At 39.2% G+C, this 20,306-nt stretch overlaps 1 protein-coding gene across 2 annotated transcripts in view; it reads right to left on the bottom strand.

Annotated features, from left to right (window-relative positions):
• UGGT1 (UDP-glucose glycoprotein glucosyltransferase 1) overlaps positions 1-20,306 on the bottom strand; it is a 102,869-nt gene that overhangs the window by 77,528 nt on the left and 5,035 nt on the right. The window contains exons 2-8 of one of the 2 annotated variants that reach the window (XM_010363429.1): positions 19,787-19,922; positions 13,461-13,543; positions 8,836-8,966; positions 6,747-6,859; positions 3,534-3,708; positions 1,772-1,868; positions 655-733 (exon numbers count right to left, since the gene is read on the bottom strand). In XM_010363429.1, the coding sequence (XP_010361731.1) occupies positions 655-733; positions 1,772-1,868; positions 3,534-3,708; positions 6,747-6,859; positions 8,836-8,966; positions 13,461-13,543; positions 19,787-19,908 (800 nt within the window). In that variant the 5' untranslated portion in view covers positions 19,909-19,922. Of the gene's footprint in view, positions 1-654; positions 734-1,771; positions 1,869-3,533; positions 3,709-6,746; positions 6,860-8,835; positions 8,967-13,460; positions 13,544-14,317; positions 14,335-19,786; positions 19,923-20,306 lie in introns of those variants that run through there. The other variant, XM_030916403.1, reaches the window with a different exon arrangement.

Genomic DNA, 20,306 nt, shown 5'->3' with positions numbered 1-20,306 from the left:
CCTGGGAAAATATTAAGTGAAACAATTCAATTTCTCCTCTTATGGCAATCAAAAAATGGTATGTAACTTAATGCTATCAACTGAGAGGTAAGAAAAATGCGCTTAAACTGTGGGCAGGTAGCCAAAGTATCAATTAAGAATCATGTGCTTCAAGCTAGGCGCAGTGGCTCATGCCTATAATCCCAGCACTTTGGGAGGCTGAGGCGGGTGGATCACTTGAGGCCAGGAGTTTGAGATCAGCCTAGCCAACGTGGTGAAACCCTATCTCTGCTAAAAATACAAAAATTAGCCAGGTGTGGTGGTGCACGCCTGTAAGCCCAGCTACTCGGGAGGCTGAGGCAGAAGAATCACTTGAACCTGGAAAGTGGAGGTTGCAGTGAGTCGAGATCACGCCACTGCACTCCAACCTGAGCAACACAACGAGACTCTGACTCCAAAATAAAAAAAAAGAATAATGTGCTTCAGAATAATGTGAAATCATAAACTGTACTATAAACTAAGTGGTTGACTCTCCACACAGGATTGCATATATAAAGTACTGTTAGGAGATGGGTAACTCAGACAGTAATCAACAAGATGATGCTTAAAATGCAAGAAAGCCTGGAGGCTTAAGGAAAATGAGGGCGTTTCCCAAAATACACAGAACATACATACCTTAATTTTCCAAAGAGGAATCCCTGAACCTCATCAATAGGATCATTTTCACCAATCACTGTGGTGTTTACCTCAGTTCCTACGAAAGAACAGAAAATACATATTATTAATAATTGCTCACATTTGAAGCAAAAATGTTACTAGTCTCATAAACATCATAAAATTGAATAATGTGAAAAAAATCAGAAACCCCTGACATTATACCACTTAAAATGTTGACTATCACAATTACCCTTTGGCAATGGTTCTTTAAACAAACAGAATAAATGCATTTTAATATCTCCTGTGTTCCTGGATAAAGAATGCATTTTTCCCTTAAACTTTGGAAGATTTTATATGCTAAAATCTTCAAAATTAATAGATTTAAACATTATGGACAACTATGAAATTAACAGTTTTAAACACTATGAACAAAGAATCTTTCAATATGAAAATTCTGAAGAATTTATAATTAGTCAACTTAATCCTAAACACAATTATTGAAGAAAACAGAAGGATGAGGTAGTAGTTTATTTTCCATCTGCTTTACTACCTAGATTTTTTATCTTTAAAATGAGCTTAAAAGAAAGAAATGAAAAAACAGCATTTAAAACTTGTAGATAAAATAATAAATTCAAAACCCTAGAGTATTATTACAACAGAAAGTATCCACAGTAAACTGTTACATGTACAGAACTAATAAACAACATAAAATTGTTTGCTAAATATAGTATACTTGAAGATCTCATGTTGGAGTCACAAATAAATGGCTATTTGTAAACCCCATATAACATCAACAACAATAGCTACTACTTGCTGAACGTTTTTGGGCAAACGACTGTGCCAGGTTCTTTCTTGGTGTGTTTTTTTTTTTTTTTTTTCAGTACATGAAAAAATTCTTTACTTACACACCTTATTTACTCCTCCCCAATACTGGAAGAGACATGTATCATTACCTGCATTTTACACAAGAGAAAACTGGGACCTAGAGAATTTGCTTCAAGGTCACCCACTCAGATGTAACAGAACCAGGATGTAAACACAGGTTCAGCATACGCCTAAACTTTTCATAAGGAAACAAACTCCCCTTTAACTCATATTTGAAGAAAGCACATGGGTCCCATTTTTACCAATTCACCTTTCACCTGAGTATCATCCTTGGCCTTGTACTCAGTGCTCTTAATGGCCAATTCCACACCATAGCCAGAGAGGTAAACAGGCTCCTTCCTGGGATTCTGCAAGGAAAGCAAGAATCCCACCATTACCACCTAGCTCTTTCTATGTCACAGTTTACACAGCATGACCATGTTAATGTTGCATCTACTAGCCTTTACCTAGGATTATGCACTCAAAATATCTTTAAATTGTTTTTTAAGGATATTAGCTATATAGCTAAGAAACTTCACTAAATAAATTTTTTTAGTCCAAAATCTACCAAAAAATCAAGAGTAATAAAAGCACTTATCTACCATTAAAATATTGATTATACGTTTTAAAAATCCATTCAGAGTCTGTATCTCTCTCCTTATAAAACCCTAGGCTCCCTTACATGTTGTAGGCTGCGACAACTGTGGGAATGGAATTCAAGGTAGATGCAAAACCAGACGAATGGGCAGCTGAAAAGTGCTAAGGTCCCAACCACAAGACATGGAGAAAGAACAAAAGAAGTTCCAGAACCTACAGAGCAGGGTTGAAAGGTGGTGAGGTCTCAATCCCAGAGATGTTTCTGAGGCCCATGGGAGTATGCTTTTTATTAAATTTAATGCCTTTGAGCGGAGCTTGGACTGACCAGATGTCACAGACTCACCAGCATCCTGACTGAAGATGGCCCTTCAGACATTAACATCTACCCTAACAGCAATAGAGGGGGCAGAGGGAGAGTCAAAAACTGGACTTCGATAAAACTTTCTGCTTGTAATTTTCATTTACAATTTTATAAAAATAATATAATTATAAATAATTATTAAAAACATTAAAATATTAAAAATGTTGAATTAAAAAGTATTTAAAACAATTATTAAAATATTAAAAATAATTATGAAAATAATAATAATAATAATAAAATGTGACTCACGCCTGTAATCCCAGCACTTTGGGAGGCTGAGGTGGTCAGATCACCTGAGGTCAGGAGTTCGAGACCATCCTGGCCAACACGGTGAAACCCCGTCTCTACTAAAAATACAAAAAATTAGCTGGCATGGTGTCATGTGCCTGTAATGACAGCTACTGGGAGGCTGAAGCAGGAGAGTCGAACTCAGGAGGGAGAGGTTGCAGCGAGCTGAAATTGTGCCACTGCACTCCAGCCTGGGTGACAAGAGCGAGACTTCCTCTCAAAAATAAATGATTCAATCAATAAAATTTTTATTTTTTTGCCATGAACTTAGTACTGAGCTTATTATGACACAGAAACTTTAAAGGGCTAACAACCTTTACATATAAATATTTTAAATGACTAAATATTACACAGAGTCTTAAAAGCTTAATATTATATCAAGTCTACCTATGAATCGCCTGTTTAGAAAATCCTCCTGCTTCCACCAAATAAAAAGGTGGCAAAGAGAAAACAAAAGAAAAAAGATTGGAAAAGAAACTGAATTCAACAATCAATTCCATAGTATAATGACCATATTAGAGTTAGAAAAGATTATTTACATGGTTCACTTTGAAATAAAACGTAAACTTTATCAAGCCATTTGTTTAGCATGTTTTCTATTTCTTCAGAAAGTGAAGCAAAGCACATCTTATGTGCAAATAACAGACTCAATGAAACTACTGGATTTCTCAAAAAAGGGGTTCAAATAACTAGATTATTTTATAAAGAGGGAGATTATTATCTTATGTTCTAAGGTCATGCTGGGCAAATTACATTCAAAACAGGTCTAAAATAAATCAATACTTACAAATATATAATGTCTGAATACATAACTGATTTTGCCTGCATTGCTTTTTGATATAAGTTGGCGGTGAAAATTAGAAAATTCCTCAGAGCCAATCTCAGAGTAGAAAATCACCACTGGGCTTTCAGGATTAGATGAGGGATATCTGTGATCTCCTTTGAACAATAAAGGTTTGGGTCTGAAAATAAATAATAAAAGCTTAAAACTTTAAAAATAATTGTGAAACACTAAAAATGTCACAAAATATAAAGTACAGCTATGAAAATTTAAATAAAGATTATAAGCATCTTAACATGAAGGGCAGCATGATCTTAAATACTTTTCACTTACTAAGATTACTATCAGGTATGAGTCTTGTTTATTCATGATTAAAAATAACAAAAGTACATTATACAAAATACTAACTATAAAATGTAAACACTGGCCAGGTCCAGTGCGTGATGCCTGTAATCATAACTAAGAAGCGACTGGGCAACATGGCAAAACCTTGACTCTATAATAAATAACGAAAATTAGCTGGGTATGGTGGCGTTCACCTGTAGTCCCAGCTACCCGGGAGGCTAAGGTGAGAGGATCACCTGAGCCCCAGAGGTTGAGGCTGCAATAGTCCATGATCATGCCACTGGACTCCAGCCTGGGTGACAGAGCGGGACCCTATCTCAAAAAAAAAAAAAAAGAATAAAATAAACCTCAATTAATAATAGCTACCAATTCCTAAAAGGGGAGGAAAAGGGCCAAAAAAGGACACATATTCAAATGACCACTAAATCTTGAGTATGTATGTATGTGGTGTGTGTGTGTGTGTGTATGTGTGTGTATAAAACATAATATAATATTTCTGTTTGTTTGTTTTTTTGGAGATGGAGTTTCATTCCTGTTGCCCAGGTTGGAGTACAATGACATGGTCTCGGCTCACTGCAACTTCTGCCTCCTGGGTTCAAGTGATTCTCCTGCCTCAGCTTCCTCAGTAGCTGAGATTACAGGCATCTACCACCACACCCAGCTAATTTTTGTATTTTTAGTAGAGATGGCATTTCGCCATGTTGGCCAAGCTGGTCTCAAACTCCTGACCTCAGGTGATCCACCTGCCTCGGCCTCCCAAAGTGCTGGAATTACAGGCATAAGCCACCACGCCTGGTCAATATAATATGTTATATACTATCTTATATTTTAAGAAGTCCTCAGTCTGTCGCTCAGGTTGGACTGCAGTCGCGTGATCTCTCTGCCCACTGCAGCCTAGACCTCCAGGGCTCAAGGAGGGACTACAGGTGCATAACACCATGCCAGCCAAATTTTGTATCTTTTGTAGACATGAGGTTTTGTCATGTTGCCCAGGCTGGTCTCGAACTCCTGGCTCAAGCAATCTAACCACCTCTGCCTCCCAAAGTTCTGGGATTATAGGCGTGAGCAACCACGGCTGGCCAAGTATTTTTTTCTACCATATAAATAAAATATGATTACCTTTTCATTTAAAAATGTAAGTATAAATAATGCAAAAAGCAGAGGCTAACATTAAGCATATTACTTGCCAATTATATTAAGTCTACCTCCTCTACTATTTTTACTACTATGATCTTCCTAATGGACGTTTTTGTTTCTGTTTTTATTTTGGAGTCAGGGTCTCACTCTGTTGCCCAGGCTAGTGTGCAGTGGCATGAACACAGCTCACTGCAGTCTCTACCTCCCAGGCTAAAGTGATCCTCCCACACAACCCAGTAGCTGGGACCAAAGGCGTGTGCCCAGTTACTGCCACCATGCCCACCTACTTTTTGGATAAACAGCATCTCACTTTGTTGCACAGGTTGGTCTGGAATTCCTGGGGTCAAGCAATCCTCCTGCCTCAGCCTCCCAAAGTGCTAGGACTATAGGCTTGTGCCTCTAATGGACTTAACATTTCAGTTTTCCTCATAAATTTTAAAACTTCTCCCCAAAAAGCTTATCTAAGGATGGCATCAAGATATTAACAGATCTTAATGCAGACTTTATGACCTACCAATCTCTATTGTAATAAACTCTATAACTCAGCAGAAAGTAAAGACACGAACAAGGATGTTCCACATAACCTTATTGTAACGGGGGTAAAAAAAAAAAAGAGAATGACTTAAAAATCCATCAGAAAGAGATAAATTATCAATTATGGGACAGTCTTACATAGGTTATGCATGTGTTAAAAATAATGAGATACACCCACTCATACTAAATGGAAAGATGCCTTTTATAAAAATAAAACTACTTACATGTATAAATTTAAAACTGTAGAAAAAAGTCTGAAGGTATATATGCCAAACCATTAAAAGTAGTTACCACCTCTCAGAGAGGAGACACTATTATTCTTTTCTTTATAAAGGTGTGCGTTATTGTTGTAGCAAATTAAATAAAGTTTTTTAGAAGAATTACAAAGCCGTCAATGTTGTTTTCCCCGAGAGAGGACGACTGTATCACATGCAGCCATTTCTGAATGTCCATGCCTTGGCCCTGAGATGGCTGGAGTGCACGCTGTGTTTTCTGGTTAGCACTCTGAGTAAGAACCACTAATGACGTTTCGTGGGCAGAGGATGGGTGCTGGGCAGACAATCTCACTAAAGAAAACCTGCACTACCTAACTGCCATTAGCAGTACTGGCAGGGCAGGCCAACCCCATGGAGAGCTCACTGTTCTGTTCATGCACAGCATTAGAGGAGGTACAGACGGCTTGCTGCCCTAGCCAGGCAGCAAAATGATACACAGTCGAGTGGTCTACCACAGGAAACCCACCTTTGGGCAAAAAAGCTGGTACATTGGTTACCAAATTAATATTCAAATCAAGCCTGCAATTATCTTTCAAATATCCTCCTTTGTCTGAAACTAATAATATCCTGAGAGATATTATCATTAATGTCATTATTTCAGGCACTGGCTTTAACACACACAGTATTCCTTACTAAGCTAATGACAAAGCCTATGTCATTGCTCAGATGCAGTCATTACTAAAGAATAACAGTTAATACTAAATACTTGTATTATCTCCATTTTGAAATGAGATTAATTTGCCACATTTCACAAAACGATTTTAAGTGACAGAGCTAAGATTCAAATCTAGTCAGTCTGGTTCCAGAAGCCATACTCTAAACCATTACACCTAATGATACAAAACAGATGAGAAAATCAGAAGGCAGATGACATACAGAAGCAGCACTGGAAATGCGTGATATGAAAACAAAGGAACACGCAATCTACCTTTCAGAGGCTGTCAGTAGAAGAGTCTCCAGGGTATCAGATTCACAAGTCGTCTTTCCATGCACGGAAAAAAACGAATTACATCCTTCCGGTGGAGGTTCATCAGCTGCTATCTGTCACAGAAGACGCACACTTTTTAAAGTTCTAACCAAGGATGAGATAAAGACATGTATAATCAAAATAGGTGATTAAATTATGACAAGACAACATTGGTGAAAGTGGCTGAGTGTGGTAGCTTGTGCCTGTAATCCCAGCACTTTGGGAGGCCAGAGTGGGAGGATCACTTAAGCCCAAACCTGGGCAGTTAAGCCTGCCACTGAAGCCTGGGCAGCATAGTGAGACCCCATCTCTACAAAAAATAAAAGAGATAAAAAATTAGTTAGTGACAGTGGCATACGCCTGTAGTCCCAGCTACTGTGCAGCATAGTGAGGCCCTATCTTTACAAAAAATAAAATAAATAAAAAATTAGTTAGTCACAGTGGCATACGCCTGTAGTCCCAGCTACTGAGGAGGCTGAGGTAGGAGGATTGCTTGAGCCTGAAAGGCTGAGGCTGCAGTGAGCCATCATCACTGAACTGCACTGCAGTCTGGGCCACAGAACAAGACCCTGTCTCAAAAAAACAAAATCAATAAAGGCAAAAACAGGCCAGCCACAGTGGCTCATGCCTGTAATCCCAGCAATTTGGGGGGCGGAGGCAGGGTGGATCACCTGTGGTCAGGAGTTCGACACCAGCCTAGCCAACATGGTGAAACCCTGTCTCTACTAAAAATACAAAAATCAGCTGGGTGTGGTAGCAGGCTACCCCATCTGAGCTAGGAGAATCACTTAAACCCAGGAGGTGGAGGTTGCAGTGAGCTGTGATTGCACCACTGCACTCCAGCCTGGGCGACAGCACAAGACTCTGTCCCAAAATAAAGAAAAATGAAAAAAAAAATCACTTTATATTATGACGATGTATCCTTGGGCAATACAACAATACAGTAACACAGCAAATGACTGCAACAGAAGTTAACAGGGTGGTTGGTTTCAGAGGGCGGAAGGTGGCCATAGTCAGGACACAGTACATGGAGGGCTTTCCATGGTGCCAGATCAAGTCCTCCTTCTTGACTTGGGTGAAAATTACAAGGATGTTCACATTATAATAAACCATTACTATATATTTTTTGAGAGTGGTTTTTCTATGTTTTATTTTATAGTAAAAAATAATTTTAAAATTAACTTTGCTTTTATATCAAATATCTAGTTGGTGAAGACACCTTTGACTGTCTCTTCTTAAGTCTCTCTTTAACTTGAGGTTCCTCTGTCCCTCTTTTTCTTTTCAATTACGATAGAAATTTCCATAATTTATTTATTGAAGAAACTAGATTACTACAACAATTCCTGTATTCTTGATTTTCCTGACTGCATCCCTGTGGTGATGCTAAACATTTCTTGCCTCCTGTATTTTCTGTGAACTGCTTTTAGAACTACAGGCTGTGATTAGATGCTGGCTCATTGGTTTAACAAGATTACATCTCCCAGGCTGCATTGCATAAATAAAATATTGCTGTCTCTCTTCTTTTTTTTTTTTTTTTTTTGATACGGAGTCTTGCTCTGTCGCCTGGGCTGGAGTGCAGTGGCCGGATCTCAGCTCACTGCAAGCTCCGCCTCCCGGGTTTACGCCATTCTCCTGCCTCAGCCTCTCGAGTAGCTGGGACTACAGGCGCCCACGACCTCGCCCGGCTAGCTTTTTTGTATTTTTCAGTAGAGACGGGGTTTCACCGTGTTAGCCAGGATGGTCTCGAACTCCTGACCTCGTGATCCGCCCGTCTCGGCCTCCCAAAGTGCTGGGATTACAGGCTTGAGCCACCACGCCCGGCCTGCTGTCTCTTTTCTATACAGATATTCTTTTTCTTATTTTTTTTAAATCTGCGGGTTGAAGACTTAACATCAATTTTGCTTATTATTTCTTTTTTTAAATCATAAATCCTAGAAAATTTCAGGCAAAAAAGTGATAGCTCTGTAATTCAATTCCAGGACAACTGCAGTCTATCCATTCATCATGACATACACTCTAAAATGCTGTTCTTTAAGAGCACGGGACCCACCTGCTGGAAGGCTTGGATCGTAGCTGAGTAGGAACGAAGAGACAGACAAAATTTCAACAAATTCTGCTGGAGAGGTGACAGAAACTGAAATGCAGCTTCCAGTATTGCATGATAATAGGAATAATCAGTACCTGTCAAGGAAGAACATTAACCAAAGTAATTGCATATGACTAGAGAAATCTAAAGAAGATAGTTCATGAAGCACACAGCTGTGTTACAAAGGTGTGTGATGGCAAGTTTTACCAGTATATTGTCTTGAACTCTCATCAAATGCTTAAAATTCCCTGGAATACACAATGCAGTTGGGCTCTTCCTCTCCTCTTCCCTTTCAAACTAGTCCCTCCCCTGGACCCTATTTTCCCACTTACCTGGATGACTGACAGCTACATACTTCCTCAGAAATAATTCAGCTGTGAAATCACCTACTCCAGGAAGTCTCCACAATCCCTACCCCGTGCTTCAGTGGACCAGTTAAATCTCTTCCTCAATCCCAGAACACTTCTCTGTTTACCTCTTTCACTTATCATATCATTTACTAAATTATTTATTCACTGTCTATCTATACCCCGCCTAGACTTCTGGTCCCCAGAGGCAGAGGCTATGACCTATTTATCCTTATATCCATGATGCCTAGCACATGGTAACTATTCCAAAAACTAAACAAAACTGAGCAGTGTGATGAGGAAGTTACAGTATTAAAGAACACTGATGACATTTTAAAGTTTGAAAAGAAGCCTTTAAACAAAAAGTTGGAGGCTGAGGCAGGAGAATGGCGTAAACCCGGAAGGCGGAGCTTGCAGTGAGCTTAGATCCGGCCACTGCACTCCAGTCCGGGCGACAGAGCGAGACTCTGCCTCAAAAAAAAAAAAAAAAAAAAAAAAAAACAAAAAGTTGGACCAAATTATTTTAAAGAAAAAAAAATCCAAATACTAATGTGAAGAAATCCCCAGGATAAATAAAAAGCAAGGACACAAAACAATGTACATAGTAACTTATTTTTTTAACCAGGAGAAAGAATGAGAAAGAAGAGTACATATGTATATATTTGCTGAAGGCTAAACAAATTAATTAAAATGTTATAAAAAGCAGGAAAGAAACAGAAGGAACAGGGTCAAGGAGGAAACAATTTTTTTTATATATATACAAATAATTTTTTACTGAAAAAATATCATCTTAAATGTCAAAGTTCAAATGTGATTATTTCAAATTTTTATAAATATGAATATAAAGGTTATTTGCATATAACCTTTTATAGAGCTTTGACTTCGGAATCACATGTTATCCATGCAAAAAACCTTAAATTTTGCATTTTAAAGGACAAGCACAGTGGCTTAGCTTGTAATCCCAAAACTTTAGGAGGCCGAGGCAGGAGGATTACTCGAGCCCAGGAGCTCAAAAGATCAGCCCTGGCAACACAGTGCATCTCTTTTTTAAAAAATAAAAATAGGCAGGGCATGGTGGCTCATGCTGTAATCCCAGCACTTTGGAAGGGGGAGGTGGGTGGATCACCTGAGGTCAGGAGTTCTAGACTAGCCTGGCCAACATGGTGAAACCCCATTTCTACTAAAAATACAAAAATCAGCCATGCAAGGTGGCAAGCGCCTGTAATCCCAGCTGAGGCATGAAAATCACTTGAATCCGGGAGGCAGAGGTTGCAGTGAGCCAAGATCACGCTACTGCACTCCAGCCTGAGCAAGAGGAGACTCTGTCTCAAAAAATAAAGAAAGAAAGAAAAGAAAATGTTCCATTTTAAAAAGAAAATACAAATATTAACATTTTATGAAGCAGAATATAAAAGGTTCTATACTGCAACAGCATCCTCTACGTAAAAAATAGATAAGAAATATCTCAAAATGATGCCAGAATGTTAATGGTGTCAATCTTGGGTGGCAGGACTATAAATAATATTTCAAACAAATAAAATGTTTAACACGCTTTTATGTTGTTCATAGAATTCATACTCCTATAGCTTTAATGAATATGTATTATCATTTTCACTTAAAAAATGTCATTTTAGGCCGGGCGCGGTGGCTCAAGCCTGTAATCCCAGCACTTTGGGAGGCCGAGACGGGCGGATCACGAGGTCAGGAGATCGAGACCATCCTGGCTAACATGGTGAAACCCCGTCTCTACTAAAAATACAAAAAACTAGCCGGGCGACCTGGCGGGCGCCTGTAGTCCCAGCTACTCGGGAGGCTGAGGCAGGAGAATGGCGTGAACCCGGGAGGCGGAGCTTGCAGTGAGCTGAGATCCGGCCACTGCACTCCAGCCTGGGCGACAGAGTGAGACTCCGTCTCAAAAAAAAAAAAAAAAAAAAAAAAAAAAAAAAAAAAAAAAAAAAAAAAAAAATGTCATTTTAAATGTCAAAGTTCAAATTTGATTATAAACCCACTTTGATAAATTTGTTCTATAAAATCTTAAAAGTATTTTTTGATAACTTAATTCTAGTTGCCTTGAAATTAGTAAAACTTACAGATGCTTGTTTAAAATATTTACATATCTATATTGCCAAAAAAAAAAAAAAGATTCAGGCTGGGCATGGTGGCCCACACCTGTAATCCCATCACTTTAGGAGGCCAAGGTGGGAGGCGGGGCGGGATGCCTTGAGGCCAGGAGTTTGAGACCAGCAAGTGCAACATAGCAAGACCCATCTTAACAAAATTTAAAAATTAGGCAGGCCTAGCTGCACGCACCTATAATACCAGCTACTAAGGAAGATGAAGCAGGAAGACTGCTTGAGCTCAGGAGTTAAAGATTATAGTGAGCTATGATCACACCACTGCACTCCAGCCTCCAGAGGCAGACTGTTTCTAAAATCAAAATAGGCCGGGCTTGGTGGCACACCTGTAATCGTAGCACTTTGGGAGGCTGAGGCAGGTGGACTGCCTGACGTCAGGAGTTTGAGACCAGCGTGGCCAACATGGCAAAACCCCATCTCTGCTAAAAATACAAAAATTAGCTGGGCGCAATGGTGGGTACTTGTAATCCCAGCTACTCAGGAGGCTGAGGCAGGAGAATGGCTTGAGCTCAAGAGGCAGAGATTGCAGTGAGTTGAGATCACGCCACTGCAGTCCAGCCTGGTGACAAAGCGAGACTGTCTCAAAAAAATAAATAAAATAAAATAAAAATAAATAAAATCTAGCTGGGTGCAGTCACTCATGCCTGTAATCCCAGCACTTTGGAATGCCAAGGCAGGAGGATTGCTTGAGTCTCAGGAGTTCGAGAACAGCCTGGGCAACACAGCGAGACCCTGTCTCTACAAAAAAAATTTTTTTAATTAGTCCAAATAAAAAATAATAATAAATAAAATAAAATAAAATAAATATTTGGATAGATCACACCGAGTGAAAAAAGTGAAATAAAAACAAAACAAAAAGATCCAGACAACTTTTAAAACATGTATTATTTTAATAAAAAATTAAAAAGTTAAAAAATCAATACAGGCCAGGTACAGTTGTTCATACCTGTAATCCCAGAACTTTAGGAGGCTGTGTTGGGAGGATCACTTGAGCCCGGAAGTTTGAGACCAGCCTGGGCAACACAGTGAGACAGACCTCATCTCCGTTGTATTTTTTTTTTTAATTAAATAATTTTAAAAGAAGAAAAAAAAACCAACCCATTAACATCAACAGCAGTCACACAATTTTGGAACATTTCCTCTTCTGTAAGAACCTGTATCTGGCCAGGTACAGTGGCTCATGCCTGTAATCCCAGCACTTCGGGAGGCTGAGGCGGGTGGATCACTTGAGGTCAAAAGTTCGAGACCAGCCTGGCCAACATGGGGAAACCCCGTCTCTACTAAAAATACAAAAATTAGCCAGGTGTAGTGGCGAATGCTTGTAATCCCTGCAACTTGGAAGGCTGAGCCAGGAGAAATTATTGAACCTGGGAGATGGAGGTTGCAATGAGCCCAGATCACACCACTGCACTCCAGTTTGGAAACAAAGCAAGACTTCTCTCTCAAAAAATAAAAATTAAAAAAAAATAATAACCTATATCTGTCAATGTAAATTAACATTCAAGGTTTTAACTACTCACATATCAGCATCTCCAACTATTAGTGTTTACACCCTATATAGCTTATACCAAGTTTAAAAAATGTGAAAGCACATCATAAAAACTGGAAATGAGGATTTACAGGATAATCATTAATTTGACACCTTAACACTCAAGTTGTGGGTGGCTGGCAGGCATAATGGAAAACATTCTGGATGATACTAACTTAATGACAATGAACTTAACAGATAATAGATCAGTTGTGTAATTAGTTCATAACAACAACAAAAAAAAAACAGTGAATCAGATTATATGGTTATTAATACTGAATGACTTAAAATGAAATGTACTTCCACAAAATATCCACATAGCACTTTAATAAAGGATCATGATAGAACAAAAACAAGAGGGGAAAAAAACAAAGGTACCACTTATAGCCAAAGTTATAAACTGCTTCAAAAATAATTATTTGTGTTGTGCTGGCTTTTCCTGACCACGATCGTAACTCCAATCATTAAAGACAGCAATGTTTTCCATTGACGGCCATGCCACACATACTATACAGAGACCATTTTTTCCTACTATATTCCCAGACACCAAAGTCAAAGAAGCATTTGCTTCAATTTTACCGTGATGATCTGATGATCCAATATTTTGACTGGCTTCTACAAAATTCCAAAATTTCTCTTGACTGTCTTCTGCTAAAAACTCACTGGGAGAAAAGATCAGAAATAAAACAACTTAATAAAATTTTCTAATATAAGCTATATGACTAAAGAGAGTAAAAATAAGTTTTGAAGTTTCCAAATGTCCATAGTTGGACTTTTAATCTATAATATATACTACTCCTTTATGTATAATATATGTTTTTAATGATAAACAAATCCTACCAGCATATTAGTTATTAATAACTTAGCCTATGAACTTTTTTACCTAATAGCTATTTCTTAAGAAATTTGGAATAATAAAAACATAAAAGGGAAGTCTCAATATAAAGAAAGCTTATGAAATCCCACTGACAAAAATACTATGAGTAGTGGAAGCAGAACTAGGAACTGATGATTCTAGTAGTAGTTCTGCTTACTTATTTTCTGAAAGGCCTTACAAAGAACAAAAAATATGTTTTGCCTAAAGTTCTCCCACAGTAAAATATGAACCACAGAAAAATTTCTGGGAGACTAAAGGCCGCATGTTGTAATCTTTTAACACCCCTAAATCCAAACTTAGTTTAAAATTAGCACTGATCCAACAAAATCAGATCCAAGAACTTAATGCCATCTTAATTTTTTTTTCAACTTTACACTACTAAAATAATGGCCAATCTAAATTTCCCTTCATTCAAGAGTCTAAAACCCCTAAAAGGAAATGCATGTAGTAATTGAATGATTCATGTCAACTGCTTATCTTCTCCTCTAAGCCATAATACTAATGCAGTAGCGATCTTTCACTGTCTTAAAGCATACTACAGATCTGGATCTCAGCTTACCTAGCCAAAGGAAGACTTTCCCATTACTTGTCAACATTGAGGTGTACAATCTCACTCTACTCCACAGCTAGACACAGAAATACGGGAAAAATAAGAAACATTTCCTGGTAATGCACAGCTTCTCTAAAACTAGGTTTCTGAAAATATCCATTATCATAATATGTTAAATTTCTTAATGCCTCCTTGAGAGTAGTATTTTTCTACGCTTTCTAGTAACTGACATAGACACCACACCAAGCTTAGCATAGCTTATAGTCTAAGAAAACAAGTACTAAGACAGATACACCAGGATGTGCAAATAAACACTAAATTAATTAATTAAAGGCACATTCACAAGATAAGCAGAGAGGGGTAAGGTGACACACTCACCAGTGTGGTGTGAACTAAGATTCAAACAGACTAAGACTCCCCCAGTAAAGGCCACACACAAATACATGGTTTTCATACAATTACAGGGAAGCTTCTTAAAACATACATTCTTTTCACCCCACTGCCTACATAAGTCTTACAAAGTCTAAACTTGGAACAGTCCTAATATTGCTTACCAGATCCACTGAAACAACCCAGGGGAGAGAAGAACAATACAAGATATTATTAAAGAAATGCTGCCTTTTTTTAAAGTATATTTTTGTTGCTTTTTGTTTCTTTAACTTCTTATATAACACTTATTCCACTGAGTATAAATTATGATTTTACAGGCCAGGCACGGTGGTTCACATCTGTAATCCCAGCACCTTGGGAGGCGGAGGTGGGTGGAACACCTGAGGTCAGGAGTTCGAGACCAGCCTGGCCAACATGGGTGAAACCCCATCTCCACTAAAAATACAAAAAATTAGATGAGGGTGGTGGCGGGCGCCTGTAATCCCAGCTACTCAGGAGGCTGAGACAGGAGAATCACTTGAACCCAGGAGGCGGAGACTGCAGTGAGCCGAGATCACGCCATTGCACTCCAACCTGTGCAACAAGAGTGAAACTCCCTCCCCCTCCCCCCAAAAATCATGATTTTACAAATTATATGATGTCTGGGATTTGCTTTAAAATATTCTAGTGCAGGAGGAGAGAAGGTGGTGGTGATGGTGGTTATTGTACTTAATTGTTAAAACAGGGTGACAGGTACAGAGAGAGTACATTATACCATTCTCTCCATATGTAAGTGTTTTGAAATGCCATAATCTAGGATAAGTTTTTAATCTACAACACAGAAAAAGCTACAAACAACCAGAATGAATGCCCACAAGACAGTACAAATAGGGAAGCAACTTGTTTTCTTAGATTTCCAAAGCTATTGTGGGAGATCAGCATTGGTCTTCCTTCTATGTAGAACTAGAAGGAGAGAAGAAACTAATATTTAAGGAGGGTCTATGATGTGACGGTCACTAAGCTTGGCATATTTACTTGTGTCCTCAAATTCACACAGCCCACCCTCAGATATAACCATTTTTCAAATAAATAAGCTGTAATTCAGAGATGCTACTAACTTGGTTACAGACATAGAGTTAGTCAATGGAAAAGCTGGAACATAAATTCATGTCTATTTAGTTTATACTTCTATCATGCTACATTCTTGGGTCATTACAAAATTTAGCACTCAATAAATGATTATTGGTTTTGATTTTAATAATACCTCCTTATGTAATATTTCTGTAGCTACAGCTGCAGAAAACACACTTAGTGTTTTACTTCAATTAAAGATAAGTATCACTTCACTGACAACCACAAAGCTACAACTCCTTCACAAACATCAGGTCCAATCTAAAAATACACAACAGGAATATTTTTAGTCCCTGAGGGATAGATGCAAGGAAGGCAAAAGATCTGTGGTGGCCGCATGCCATAAAGTATAGTAAAAGATTCTGACCCTTCATCCTTAACCAGATGGACAGAGTACCTTGATCCTTCATCAGGGTCTCCCACAGATACAAGAATGAAGAATGGTGGGCTCTGCTAGCTCTGGAGGTGAATACTAAGTGGATTCAAATAAGCATAGTTCATTTCTATGAGATGCCTACATGTCATATTACCTTGGCAAACTGTATACAAACAGCCACAGGAGAAGGAGCCTAAAAATAGTAAACCAAAATGGCAAATGTAGCTCTTACTTCACATGCCAAGGAAAAAAATTAATAAAAATAAAAATAAACCAAAATGGCAAATGTAGCTTACTTCACATGCCAAGGAAAAAAATTAATAAAAATAAAAATAAACCAAAATGGCAAATGTAGCTCTTACTTCACATGCCAAGGAAAAAAATTAATAAAAATAAAAATAAACCAAAATGGCAAATGTAGCTCTTACTTCACATGCCAAGGAAAAAAATTAATAAAAATAAAAATAAACCAAAATGGCAAATGTAGCTCTTACTTCACATGCCAAGGAAAAAAATTAATAAAAATAAAAATAAAACAAAATGGCAAATGACCAGGGATATCATGAAAGGGGGAAATGTTTGTGATAAGCAAGTTGATGAAGAAAACAGTATATACCCTGTTCACTTCACAGTGACCAAAGAAACCGAAAATATTGAGCAATTAGGACTGGCAAATTTAGCATTCTTTCTCAAAAGTCCATAGTTTTATGCCACAGGAATCTTCTAGTACAATGATCAAGAAGTACAAATATCAAGAAATTAGTGTAAATAAAAGTGAAAGTAACAAAATGTAATTCAGGGTAAGAATGTTAAACACAGGCCGGGCACGGTGGCTCACACCTGTAATCCCAGCACTTTGGGAGGCCAAGGCGGGCAGATCACCCGAGGTCAGGAGTTCGGACCAGCCTGGCCAACAAGGTAAAACACCCTTCTCTACTAAAAATGTAAAAATTAGCCAGGCGTGCTGGCACATGCCTATAATGCCAGCTACTCGGGAGGCTAAGGCAGGAGGATGAGAATGGGCTTGAACCTGGGAGGCAGAGGTTGCAGTGAGCCAAGATGGCACCACTGAACGCCAGCCTGGGCGACAAAATGAGACTCTGTCTCAAAAACAAAACGGGGTTGGGGGCAGGGATTGTAAATCTCAATGACAGATTTATACCAAACAAATCATCCAAAATAAGATTAGCAAAAGGAAAAGAAAAACTTTAGTTTTTAGGGTCCAGGCTCAGGCAGTCTAGCTCAGGCAGTCTCAAAATATCTTCAGTCGCTGTTTTTTTGTTTGTTATTTGCTTTATTGGGCTTTTTTTCCCCACAATAAGAACTCTAAAAAAAAAGCCACTTCACATTTACTACTATGCCGTATCTAATAAAGTTCAGACATTTGAGAAGCTGGACCCATTTACCAAGTTAGTTATCACTATGAAATATATACAGTGGTTTTGTCTTTGTTTTGCCACTTCTATGCTGAGAAAGAAAGGCAGAGAGAGGCGATGGAAGGAAGTCTATTTAGCAGAAAGTCTGCTAGGCTCCTGAGCTAGTCAAGACCGGCTGCTGCATGCCCCTTCCCACTGGTCCTTTTGGCAATATCAAATCAGGCTTTTTCCTTAAGAGGTGCAACCATTCATTCACACAATCAACATAGCAAAACTCTTCATCCACATTTTTCTAGGAATTAAGGGGAAAATGTTAGAATACAAAACTCTAGAGGCCAGGCATGGTGGCTCACACCTGTAATTCCACCACTTTGGGAGGCCAAGGCAGGTAGATCACTTGAGCCCAGGAGTTCAAGAACAGCCTGGCCAACACGGTGAAACTCCGTCTCTATAAAAAATACAAAAATAAGCTGGGGTGGTGGCTTACGCCTGTAGTCCCAGCTACTGGGGAGGCCTAGGTGGAAGGATGGCTTGAGCCCAGAAGGCAGAGGTTGCAGTAAGCTGAGATCATACCACTACACTAGCCTGAAAAACAGAGACAGACCTTGTCTCAAAAACTCTCACAAAAAAAAAAAAAATTCTAAATTGAAGATGAAGAACGCAGACCACAAGGCTGATCGAAGTGATGTGACAGTCCAAATTTCTAGCACGTTCAAACACTGAGACTTACCAAGTGCTTGCTGCTCAATCTACCCACACTTATCCTCTGGAAAGTCTCTGCTAGTTCTACCTCTAGATTACTTGAGATACAATCAAATAAGTTTCCATCCATAAGCATTTAAGCCCTACCTATACAGACAGATACCTCATTACATTTATTTACAAACACTAGCTAAAAAGCACACTTGGAATACAAAACTTCTCATGAAATTATTTACTATATTGTGTTTCACTAATTTTAAGACAACTGTTGTTTTATGAAAAATTCTACCCATTTTAATTGTAAGGTAATTTCTTTCTCTTTTTTTTTTTCTTTTGGACAGAGTCTTGCTCTGTTGCCCAGGCTGGAGTGCAATGGCGTGATCTTGGCTCACTGCAAGCTCCGCCTCCTGGGCTCAAGTGATCCTTTCACTCAGCCTCCCAAGTAGCTGGGACTACAGGCACGAACCACCACACTCAGCTATTTTTTTTTTTTTTTGGAGAGATGGGGTTTCCCCATGTTGCCCAGGCTGGTCTCAAACTTCGTGACTCAAGCAGTTCACCCACCTCAGCCTCCCAAAGTGCTGGGATTTACAGGCATGAGCCACTGTACCTAGCCACCGTTTTTATCATTTAAAAAGAAAGATTGAGCTGCATGGGCATAATCTCCTAATCTGATGCTCAGGCACGCGCCAGCACGCACAGCTAATTGTTGCCAGGCTAGTCTCAAACTCCTGACCTCAGGTGATCGACCCACCTCGTCCTCCCAAACTGTTGGGATTATAGGCGTGAGTCACTGCACCCAGCCTTCTTCCAGGTTCTTAAGGGAAATAAGTCCTCTTTCCCCCAAGTTGCTAAGCCCTCTTCTTTTCCTTTTATCAATCACCTCTTAAAACTTCCTTCAAATAAGGAGGAAATTTGAATACAACTGTCCAGGCACAGTGGCTCACATCTGTAATCCCAGCACTTCGGGAGGCCAAGGTGGGCAGATCACATGAGACTGAGGAGTTCAAGACCACCCCAGCCAACATGGTGAAACCCTGTCTCTACTAAAGATACAAAGAATAACAGGATGTGGTGGAGCATTTCTGTAAGCCCAGCTACTCAGGAGGCAGAGACATGAGAATCCCTTGAACCCAGGAGGCAGAGGTCGCAGTGAGCCAAGATCTCACCACTGCACTCCAGCCTGAGAAACAGAGTGAGACCTGTCTCCAAAAATAAATAAATAAATAAACACAACTCTCTCTTCCCTTGTTATGCTTTTTGGAAAGTAACATACTAACTTATCCAACACAGTTATTTGTCTAAAGTTCCTATATATCTCTATAAACCCACGTAGCTCTTGTCCTACTGAATGATGCTATGCCCTAACAGCCTTTGTACAGTACATACCACGGTGCACACTGAAAGAGGCTCTTCATAAATGCATTTGATGATAATCTCACTGCTTAAAAAGCTCCTGAATGTTCACTGTCAGAGCCTATATTTATACTCAAATACATGGAGGGGAAAAAAATGTTCTCTTACCTGGCTTCTAACAACAATGGAGTGGAAAACCATTTTGTTGTAAGAGAGGTTGTAATGGCTTTTGAGTCGGCCTTTACTGAGGAGAACAGCCACAGAACAGTGAGTACAATCAGAACTCCCATTTTATAGCAAACTCCTAAAAGGAAAAAAAGAAAAAAAGTTTTGCTACAAGGAAATTTTTTTTTTGAGACGGAGTCTCGCTCTGTCGCCCAGGCTGGAGTGCAGTGGTGCGATCTCGTCTCATGCAACCTCTGTCTCCCAGGTTCAAGCGATTCTCCTGCCTCAGCCTCCCAAGTAGCTGGGATTACAGGCACGCACCACCACACCCTGCTAATTTTTTGTATCTTTAGTAGAGACAGGGTTTCACCACGTCGGCCAGGCTGGTCTCAAACTCCTGACCTCGCGATCTGCTGGCCTGAGCCTCCCAAAGTGCTGGGATTACGGGCGTGAGCCACCACGCCCGGCCTGCTACAAGGTAATTTTAACCTCATACTTGGAGACACAAAATAACAATCCTAAT

This window comes from Rhinopithecus roxellana, chromosome 14 (genome assembly GCF_007565055.1).
Source record: "Rhinopithecus roxellana isolate Shanxi Qingling chromosome 14, ASM756505v1, whole genome shotgun sequence".
Classification (NCBI taxonomy): domain Eukaryota; kingdom Metazoa; phylum Chordata; class Mammalia; order Primates; family Cercopithecidae; genus Rhinopithecus; species Rhinopithecus roxellana.
This window is presented reverse-complemented; position numbering and strand designations above follow the sequence as displayed.